This window comes from Montipora capricornis, chromosome 3, assembly GCF_036669925.1.
Source record: "Montipora capricornis isolate CH-2021 chromosome 3, ASM3666992v2, whole genome shotgun sequence".
In the NCBI taxonomy this organism is placed as follows: domain Eukaryota; kingdom Metazoa; phylum Cnidaria; class Anthozoa; order Scleractinia; family Acroporidae; genus Montipora; species Montipora capricornis.
Genome location: NC_090885.1, coordinates 7,567,175 through 7,578,766, shown reverse-complemented (window position 1 = coordinate 7,578,766; position 11,592 = coordinate 7,567,175). Strand labels below are relative to the sequence as shown.

Here is an 11,592-nt window from a genome sequence, read left to right as displayed (position 1 = left end):
ATTAAAACAAAACAGGTCATGGCCACAATTCCACGATGGTCGTCACGCAACGTTCCGGCATTTGCTTGTTTTGCGCAAAATTGTTTTCAAAGTTGTTGTGTTTTTTATCGTAATACTGGATTCAATCCCTTGACGTCCGAATAGAATTGGCTAGCAAGTTCCTCTGCGACTGACTTTACTACAAACCCTTTGTGGTAAATCAGACAACAACATTGACAACAACACGAACAAACAAGCAAATGAGAATGCGACTGCGTGACGATCATGGTGGAAATGTGACTGTTTTTTTTTTTTTAACGTTGTGAATATGGCACTTGGCGTGTATTCCATAAACTCCAATTTCAGCAATTTCGAAAATTCTCTTAATTTCCAAAAAAACACGTTCACTTGGACATGAAAAGTTCTTACCATCTTTAATCAAGAATCACGAATAAAAAACAATTTTAATCACGATTCACGAGAAACTCAATCGCCCCACAAGGCTTCACGTAAAAACTATAGGGCACCCTCTTTGAAAACACTGCAAACATCCGACTATTTAATAGAAACTCGTCTTTATTTGATTTTATCCTTGCTTTGACACTGCAATGATTAATTTACCATTTATAATTATAATTTTCCATGACTTTCCATGGCTGACCTTAAAATTCCATGACTTTCCAGGCCTGAAAAATGAAATTGTTAACTAAATTCCATGAATTTCCAGGTTTTCCATGACCCGTGCGAACCCCGTTAGAAATGACTGTAAACAATGAACTTACTAATGTATATGATTGGCTAACCTCAAATGAGTTAAAGTTAAATAAGGTCGCAATAGTAGCAAGTATGATAAATACTGTAGGAAACAGACAACTTTTTTAAAAGACATGTTTCGGCATGCTTATGCCATCATCAGTTTAATGAGTTTTTTAAGTGTGAACAGTTATGAAGTCTACGGGTAGATGAAAAAATTATTACAACATGACGTAATACAAAAGCGGGTACTATTTACAGCGTGACACGCTGTAAATAGTACGTACCCGCTATTGGTGTAAATAGTACCCGATTTTGTATTACGTCATGTAACAATTTTTTCATCTACCCGTAGACTTTATACGGTGTACTTTTTAGACCTTATCAAAAGCAAATTAAAACTTATTTCCCCAAAATTCGTATCTTTGACAATGATTTAAAGGAAAATGTAACTCTTGAAAAATGTGTTGAGTACTTAGGTGTTGTCCATAATGTTCGCTTAGTAAAATATATTCTATATACAAGGCTAAAAGTCAAAATCAAAATATTCAAACCAAACGTTTTCGGCTGTTTGCAATCATCAGGGTTAAATGTACGCGCGGACGGTCACCCATTTTAACCCTGATGATGGCAAACAGCCGAAAACGTTTGGTTTGAATATTTTAATTTTTTAACTTTTAGCCTTGTATATAGAATATACTTAGGTGATATTATTGATGTAAATCTCTCTTGTTAATATCATATCGATGCTGTTGCAATCTCAATAAGTAAAACAGGGTCGTAGGCAAAGTACATGGTTAAATTCTCTTTGTAGGTGTTTTAGGTGTTCATGATGAGTACATTTTACAGACAACACTGGAATCATGCTTTATTTTAAAAAAAAAATCACGAATAAAATGACTGAAGCAAGTGCCTCGGTTTGCCTCATACTGGCTACGGCCCTGACACATTGAAACTGCATTTCGTTATTAGCTATCTGTGAAAATTTGAATCTTTTGAAAACTATTGCTGTTGCTGTAGTCGATTACTTTTTTGAAAAAGAACACAGGGACTCATTTGCGTTCTTGCAACTCAAAAAGTCTATCAGTTAATGGCTAAAACTTTGTTGATTATCGAGACCAAAACTGGGGAGATTTTAGCGCGTACTTTTCTACGTCTCGTATGTTTTGCGTGCAAGTGCAAATACAACGCCCTGTGCGTGAGTCTGATCGAGAAAAAATAAAAAAATCGGCACGCATTGCGTACGTGTGGCAGTGCAGTAACACAGCGCTTTATTCCATAACAGTCTACTGAGCTGCGTTATGTTTTTCAGGAGATTCAAGTTGTCTTTGCGTAATATGTAGCTCTAATAGTACACGATATTGTTTTGGTACCGTATATCACTGAAGTGCCATGGTAGATGTCTTAGGTAAATAGCCCCCTGAGAAGACATATGGTTACTAGCAAAAATACTAAACCCAGAAAGATGAAAGAAAATATAAGGAAATCGTGAAACATTGGCTTCGAGGCTGACATGTTGATCATTTTCACCACAAGTTTAAGTGTGTACTCTTATCGTCTCACAGCTTTCCAAGACAAAAGTTCACTTGCTTTTAACCGAGGTAAGACTGTGATGGGATGGGGGCTAAACTTACTTACGGGCTAAACTTACATTACGGTTTGCCGCACAAATCTGGCAAGTTTCAAATTGTCTGTCTCCTCAAGCAGCGATACCAAGTAAGTCACATCTCCTGGGTAAATTTTACCCCGTTTTTCGAGCGCGCCTAAAAACTTCAGAGGGTCATCGATGGAATTTTTCACACCGTCTGGTAAATCACATATGAATTTCATTTCTATCAGTGTATCACTGGTTATCCTTTGAGCTATATCAAACAGTCTTTTCTTGAAGTCTGGCATGGTATGGTGGCCCACAACTGCAAGATACAAACCAAAGTTCTCTAAACAAATTCCCTAAACACAAATCAAAATTAATTAAGCACAACAACAAATTCGCTAAACAAGAATCAAAATTCACCAAACACAACAGCAAATAGGCCTTTTGCAACAAACGATCACATGGTACAAAATCCGCAATGCTGGAGGGCAAGCATTTTACGTCAGGTAGATCTTGAGGGAGCAGCAATGCAAAAGGCTCACGCAGTGAGAATACGGATGTACACTAACCCTGGGCCGAATTTTGCTTGGCATGTGGATGGGTATGATAAGCTGAAACCTTATTGGCTTCCGATCCATGGTTGCGTGGACGGTTTAAGTCGTCGTGCAATGTGGTTGAAGGTTTGTCACTCGAACAACGACCCGTCCAATGTCGCTATGTTGTTTTACAACATTGCTTTACAACTGCATGAAGTCCAACAGCGGTTGTCCAAGGTTTGGTGGAAAAGCCCGGGCGCTGGGCGTAAGGAAAACACGGGGTGCCGGGGTTTATGGGGAGCAGGGATGGCGCAGTGGTGAGAGCACTCGTCTCCCACCAATGTGGCGCGGGTTCGATTCCCAGACTCGGCGTCATATGAAAATACAGTAACTAAAACTAGACGCTCCAAAAGCGTAAACTGGATTGCATGTGATACGTGTTACTCACAAGTAGAAGGCACTGAATTGGGTGGTGTTGAACTGCAGCGGTCCCGTTAATTTTTAAACTTGAGGGTCATTTAGACCACTTGAGGGGTCTCGTCGCCCAAATCCGCCCCTGATGTCCTGTCCCAATTTCAGAAGACGTTTTCCTGCATGTCATGCATACCTTACAGTTGCTCCAAGCAAATGCTTATTCCACACGCTAAGGTGGACGCGGTTTCATTTGTAACCGCATCGATTTCGATGCCGTTATGTCTTCTGTTTACAAGACACCGATCGAGACTGTTATCGAAACCGTGTCAATTTGAAACCGGTGTCAAAAGTGGAGCGTTTTCAAAACGATGCGGTTTCATCTGTCATGTAAATAGCGAAACCGCATCGATTTGAATACGGTTACTGCGCTTGTGTAGCGCAGCGTGTGGATGCAATTTTGAGAGCTCCAGGATAGTGTGATTATGTTTTTATAGCTACAAAGTTTTATAAGTTTAAAATGGTTAAGGATACTGTGCAGTCACTAAAAGCTGAGAATGACAAGCTAAAGGAAAAAGTGGAAGAATTTTTTGCCGAACTTAAGAAAGTTCAAGAGAACCTGAAGGGGAATCATGCTGGCGGCCATGTTGCAAGCGCATCTGATCGAGACGCACTGAAGTCCTTGGACTTCCTAAGCAAAGAATATGATGATCTTAATGAGTTTAGAGACCGAGCCTTGGACAAAATATCCACTCTTGAAAAATCACTGAAGCAGTTATCAACCGAAGTATCAAAAGTTTCGATGGCCATTGATCAGGTCCAAGAGTATAGCTATTCTTACAATATCAAACTTGTTGGCGTCGCTGAGTTGGAACCACTCGAAAATGCCTTCAAGACCTCGCAGCTTTGCTCAAAAATCTTCAATGCAATTGGAGTAGATGTCAAACCGTATGACATCGACATAGCCCACAGGATTACGCCACGCCATGCTACCGAACGACGACCCAAACCTATAATTTGCAAATTTACACGAAGGCTTATTCGCGAGCAAGTTATGGCACGTCGTAGGGAAATTAGAAATGTAAACCCAACGAGTATCGGTCTACAGGAAGATGTCTCTCTGGATCAAGTTGGTATCTTCGACCATTTGACGCCGCGTCTTCAAAGCTTGCTTGCAGATGCAAAGAAATTTAAAGAGAGGTGTAATTATGCATTTTGCTGGGCCAAAAATTCGATTGTATGGCTGAGGAAAAGCGAGGGATCTCGACCCATCGCAATCAAGAGTTCAAGGGATTTAGATAATCTTATGTCCCGTGAGCAGTCATCAAGTTAAGGAAACATAAGTCAAGTAGCAATACAACCAACTAAGGTAAACAAAGCTCTCTTACAAGAGCTTCCGTACTATTCATGTGATATTATTCCTTCTCACGGTCAGTTTAATAATAGTTTAAACACAAGTCTCCCTACCAAGAAATATCTTGAGAGTTTACCAAGTTTTAACGAATTGGATATATTTACTCTAAACAGTTTTCCCGATAGAAGGTCTGATTTTGATCCCTATACCACAGCTATCAGCTGTAGATACTTTTCTCCCCATAGTTTCTGTCATTCTAAAAGACAATTCCAGTTTTCGTCTAATTCAACCGATGGACTTTCATTTTTTCATACCAATATTAGAAGCCTGAAAAGTAATTTAGAAAAATTTCAAACCCATTTACTAGAAGAACTTGATTTTCATTTTAACATAATTGGAATCACAGAAACTAGAATAAGAAATGAGCTTGGAGATTTGGATTTTAATCCCATGATACCTAATTATAACTTTGAGTATGTGCCGACGCCCCTTTCAGCTGGAGGTGTTGGCATATACATTGATCAAAGATTCAAATATACAGTTATTGAAAAAACCTCTAATGAAGCTTATCAGGCTCTCTGGGTTGAGTTGCATTTGCCAAAAAAAGCAAATATGATTTGTGGTGTGGTCTATAGACAGCACAATTCACCAGAACATTTTCAAGAATATTTTGATGAAACAATTGAAAAACTTAGCGTCTCTGGGAAGAAAATTATCTTCATGGGTGATACTAATTTAAACCTTCTCCGTTTTCATTCCTGTAAATATGCTGAAAACTTTATTCTCTCCCTGCAAAGCTTTAACTTAATGCCAACAATCGATAAACCAACAAGAGTGTATAATAATTCTTATTCACTTATTGACAATATCTTTATAAGTAATCTTGAAGATTATATAACCAGTGGCAACATAATTTCCGATCTAACCGATCACTTCTCACAATTTTGTTTTCTTCACTCGGATAAAACTATTTTCAAGCATGATTGTCATAAAAATTTAGCACGGGATTATTCAAGCTATTCTGAAACAGAATTTCTACACGACCTTTCCCAACTTGACTTGATCCAAGCAGTCTCAAAAAACACTGATGTGAATAAATCTTTCTCTGAATTTTATAATAAATTAAATGATCTTCTCAACAAGCACGCACCGTTAAAGCCAGTCTCAAAGCGCATGATTAAGCGATTATCAAAACCTTGGATAACTAAGGGAATTAGAAAATCAATTAAAATCAAAAATCAACTTTTTACTTCGGGTGACACTGATGCCTACAAGACCTATCGTAATAAAGTTTTGATGCTCACACGAATAAGCAAAAAAATGTATTTTCACAAATATTTTGAAGACAATTTGAAAAATACTAAAAAAGTATGGGAGGGCATCAATAGTCTTTTAGGTCGTAAGAGTAAAGGTCACAAAGTTATAACCTCTTTAAAATGTCCACAAACCAAGAAAGTATCTTATAATACCTCCGAGTTTCCTGACATAATGAATAAGTTTTTCTCCTCAGTTGGATACAACTTGGCGTCTAAAATGCCATATCCAATTAAACAATTTTCTGAATATCTCCCCTGGTTCTTTCTTTTTCAACCCCGTCTCTTCTTCTGAAATTGAACTGGAAATAGTAGTGACTATTCCTCAAAATAAAGCACATGGACTGTATTCCTTTCCCACTCATATCTTAAGATCAGCTAAACACATTATTAGCCAACCTTTGTCTATACTTCTGAATAAATCACTCGAATACGGAATTTATCCAACTAAGTTGAAGCTTGCTAAAGTAATTCCGATTTACAAAAACGATGATCCATCTGATCCTTCTAATCATAGGCCTAAATCACTTTTCTCTGTATTCAACCGTATCTTTGAAAAAATTATGTATTATTGCCTTTAATCATTCCTCGAGAAAAAGAATATACTTAGTGATTCACAACATGGTTTCCGTCGTTTCACTGAGCAAGCTATCCTAGATATCATTAAACAAATTGAAAATAACATGGACAATAAGATGTATTCATGCGGCATATTTATTGATTTAAAGAAAGCTTTTGACACGGTAGATCATTTAATATTATTGCAAAAATTGGACCACTACGGTGTACGCAGGGTAACAAATAATTGGTTTGCCTCTTACCTGCTTGGTCGGCAACAAACAACTCAAATTGGAGCCAAAAACATATCAAAAAAGGAAGTAATATTATCAGGAGTCCCGCAGGGATCGGTGCTAGGACCATTGCTTTTCCTCGTCTACATAAATGATATATCTAACAGTTCTGATCAGCTTAAATTTTATTTATTTGCAGACGATACTAACCTCTTGTATGCTGATAAAAACCTTAGGGAGCTAGAGATTAAAGTTAATACAGAACTTAGTAAGATCTATGACTGGTTAGTTGCTAATAAGTTATCATTGAATATAAAAAATCTAACTTTGTTATATTTCGACCAAGACAAAAGATCTTGAACTATCAAGTAAACTTAAAGGTGTTTGACCATCACACTAATAGCTATATCTCTTTGGAGCGTAAGAAGTTCATCAAATACTTAGGCGTGCTCATCGATGAAAATCTTTCATGGAGTTACCACATTGCTCATGTTGCATCAAAAATAAGTAAATCAATTGGTATCATCTCTAGGATAAGGCATTTTGTACCGCTGAGTACTTTACAGCATATCTACAGGTCACTCATTCAACCATACTTAAAATGTATGGTATAGTAGCGTGGTGTAATACTGCAAAAGTTCATAGAACTAAACTTTTGACCCTTCAAAAACGAGCTCTTCGCCTAATGTATTTTGCTGATTACAAATCTCATGCAATACCTTTCTTCATTTCTTCTCGTCTTCTTCCTTTAGATATGCTCTATTTTAAATCTGTGGCTGTGATTATGCATGATGTATCAAACAACTTGACACCTCCTAATATATTTAACCTATTCACCCATCAAGCTGATATTCATCCTTACGAGACGAGATCATCGCAAAGAGGAGATTATTTTCTTAAACGTTCGAGAATAGATATTCAAAAAAGATCTTTCTCAAGAATTGGCGTTAAAATTTGGAATAGCATATCTTGTGAAGTCCGCCAGATGTCAAAATCTAACTTCAAAAATAATGTTGATGATATCCTCTTACAAAGACTGCTAAAATATGATGATTACATTGATGTTTCGATAATATTGGCAAATTTTGACTCCTTAGTTTAGTATGTCAGGTAGTTAAAAATTTATTTATTCAATTTAAGCTACTTTTTTCATGTTTATTTATGTTATACTGTACAAGTTTTAAGCTGTTCTCCACTGCACTAACTGTATTCTAAAACTAATTTATTTTATTTTATTTATTTATTTATTTTCATGTGAATGTGTAGTTATGTATTTGTAACCATTTTATCTGGAATATTTATTGTAAGCAATGCTCGCCTCGACTAGCTATTGCTAACTGCGAGCATTGCATAGTTTTGTGATATTTTATGCAAAATACATAATAAAACCTGAAACCGGTTACTATTTTGGCGCGAAATAGAAGAAAGAAACCACAAAGATGCACTTGATCACCTTGCGTCAACGTTCTTGTTTACATCGAATGAACTATATGGAAGAATGTTAATCATTCGTAATTTTCAGAAGAAAACAACGTACTTTTGAGCCAAAAAAATTCCGTCTTCCGCTTTTTAAAATTTTGTTGTGATATTTGACTGAATATTTACATTTCCTCTATCGGGTCAGGAAACCTTCTTTGTCTGTTTTAATCAAAACAGAGTTTGTAATTGAAAATCTGAACACTTATGAGATGCAAAAACATGCTTTTAAACGCGGCAACCTGGAGTTGAATACAAAATAAATGTAAATAGCCAGACAAATGAGATGTGACACGTACATATGCATTGATGGGGTTCGATTTCCTCAATGTTTTTAAGCCCATATAGAATTTGCCATTTGGTTTCAATGTTGTACAAAACAGCACAGTTAGCAAAATATTAATTTAGAAACAAAGCTCACTTTGTTGATACAGAGATTACATTGCTGTTGAAGTCCATAACTCGTCGCTTTTAAGATTCCAGATATTTATTTTTCACTGCCTGTCTTGTTTAAGGTTATATTTTGTTTAAAGATCCACTGAGACACCATTCGCGTTATAATGATGTTCGACGCCATTGCAGGTTATATATATATATATATATATATATATGTGAAATATTCTAATGTGTCCACCGGATAAAATCTACGATCGATCGTTTGAAAAATACAGTTAAAATAACGTTACTATTTCATAATTATTTTTTCCAAGTTCAAATTACAGGGAGAATTTCTATCCTAAAACACCGCTTCAATGGGAACTTAACTGTTACATTCGAATGGGAACCCAACAATAACATCTAACACTGATATTTATCAACACGTTGAAAATCATAAAAATATTACAAAAATCAATAGAGTAAACAGAAAAAGTTGCAAATCAAGTTTCGTCCATAGTGACTCAGATACCTATAGGTTATTCCCTAAAGGGGCTTTGTCACGTTATTTTAGGGTGTTTTGGGGAAATTTTTTCTTAATCAGAAGTTTAAAACTCGAAAATGGTAACGTGGAATTCCTTAACTGGTAAAATAATCATAACATTTCAAACAAGATGATTCTGAGAAGAACGACCTTTATCCACCCCAGGCGATTTGCCATGAGCTCAGAGAAAGGTCGGGCCGACCTTTTTCAAGATTACCCAAGTGCAATCCGTTTCAATCTTGTCCATTTGTGTCCATTCGTGCTTCTCTTTCCTTTTTCTGTACTTCGTTTATGTTGGTTAACAGTTTTAAGTGGTTATTGCAATGTTTTATTCTACTTTTTAGACATTTTGGGTGTCATGGAAGTACATCATTTTGCGATAATATTTTCCGTTGTCCACTGTGTACAACGGAAAATATTATCGCAAAATTACAATATACAAGGCCCTTTATTTAGCCGTAAACTAACGGCTAAGTTTGTCCTCTGCAATTCAATCATCAAGTCTTCTAGCAATGACCTATCTTGAGAATTAAAAGGATAATTTCAATCTTGATATACTTTCAAAAGTCAGTCCTAAATATACGGCATTCTTTCTCTCAAATTTTTGAAAGTTCATGGACATTGTCAAGGTAATTCTTAATGGAAAAAAAAAAGAGTTCCCACAACAGCTTCTTAGCTTGTGGGTCGAAAACATGACATGACATGAGAAAAACGGATTTGTTGGTGGAATGGAGGTCCCTTGCTGTTGTTGTTACATGGTCTGGGGTTCCATAACAGAATACCATAATTTATTGACCCACATAATGCTTAAGAGAATACACCTAAGTTATTCCAAATTAAATGGCCACCATTGTAAAATTCTTTCGTTTGCTTGCATATTAGCCGTTGTTGCCTCGTTGAAGGTTAAATATTCTTTTGAATCTTAAGTTTAAGAACAAGGCAACAAGGGCTAATTTGCAAGCAAACAAAAAAATACCATAATAACAGCCATTTTGGAATAAGGAGTATTTAACATACTCGTTGACAATGCACATGTGCAATTAGAAAGATACAAAATTCATCATAGAGCTAAAAAAAAGTTCCTCAAGTAATGATGTAAACATAAACTGGCTAAAAGAGTGCACACGTTACCGAGCCGGTAATGCAAAAAATTTGTGTTGGATGAATGGTATAGGATCTAACTTTAAGACTGTCAAGTATGTTTAGGTATTTTAAAACAGTATTGTAGAATTTTAACGTTTGTTGTAAAATACTTAAGCCCAGTCTGCAATATTATTCAGTTCTTAGATGATGGCCACATTAGCCTATTAGTTAGACTGCGAGCCGTCTTTCTTTTGCTCTGAAACACTTCAAATTGGCTGAACCTGCGGGTCACTAATACCGCGGGCGTTCGTTGGAGCGAAAATAGGGACTGCAGTGGTTTCATATTGCGCTTTGAATACCTAGTCACAGATTGACAGCCCTCATAATCCTGCCTGCCAAGCCCATTTGGAAAATATTCTCGCGGGAACCAATGAGCGTTTTTTGCCGATAATTTATGTGTCATGTTCGTTCGCCAACAAAACTTCAATACCAAGTAGCACTTTTATTCAGTTTTGCGGGGTTTCATTTTTGCCGTTTAATCCGCAAAATAAAAGTCCCGCAAAAGTATCATGCTAAAACGGTAAGGTGATGCGCGATGATTTCACGCCGGAAAAAAAAAACAACAAATAAAAAGCTGTCCATATTGGATTTTTGCCGTTTATGTACGGAGAGTTCCTTCAAAATAATTTATGGCAGTTTTCCATCGAAAAGCAGGGCCGGTAAGCCTTCAGACGCCCAACAACCGAAGACATCGCACGTGAGCATGGATAGTATTTTTAGCGTCCATTTTGTCGGAAGGGATAAGAAAGGCTTTCCCTGAACTTTATTTTGGAGAAGCTAAGTTGGATATACTACATTTTAAAGTTACTCGCTTTCTCCTTGTGTGAAAGAGCAACAGATAATCCCAGGACAAAGGAAGCGATGTCACCAAAGAGAGATTCAAGCGAATTGAATTAACCGTAATCCGCTACACGCGCAACACAGTTCGAAATCAAAAGTCTTCAAGGCTACCGAAGATGATGATGGAAGCTAGGAATGCATGCTTGACATTTAATCCTTTAATTTCTGGTGAAACGAAAGCGGACAAACAATCCTTTTCGTAAAGCCAACTGTTACTTGATTATTTTGGCCATCTTTGAATCGGAAGTATCGGAGAATAACTTCAAGAGCGTATTACATTGTAGGTGAAATCGTAGAATTGGAGAATGAAAATCTAAAGCAAATCGAACACTTCATTCGGAAAATAGGTATAATTGGAGGCTTTACTCGTAAAATAGGTAAAAATCTTAGTGGTATACAATCGGAAAATACCTGTAAATTGGTGTATAATATTTCTGCGATTTAGCGATAATCGCAACATCCTTGCGGTACCAGGCCACATCA

At 36.7% G+C, this 11,592-nt stretch overlaps 1 protein-coding gene across 1 annotated transcript in view; it reads right to left on the bottom strand.

Annotated features, from left to right (window-relative positions):
- Positions 1-565: 565 nt before the first annotated feature.
- LOC138039795 (uncharacterized) overlaps positions 566-11,592 on the bottom strand; it is a 51,017-nt gene continuing 39,990 nt past the window's right edge. Inside the window, exons 8-9 of the mRNA XM_068885638.1 lie at positions 2,384-2,645; positions 566-665 (exon numbers count right to left, since the gene is read on the bottom strand). Of these exons, the coding sequence (XP_068741739.1) occupies positions 566-665; positions 2,384-2,645 (362 nt within the window). The remainder of the gene's footprint in view (positions 666-2,383; positions 2,646-11,592) is intronic.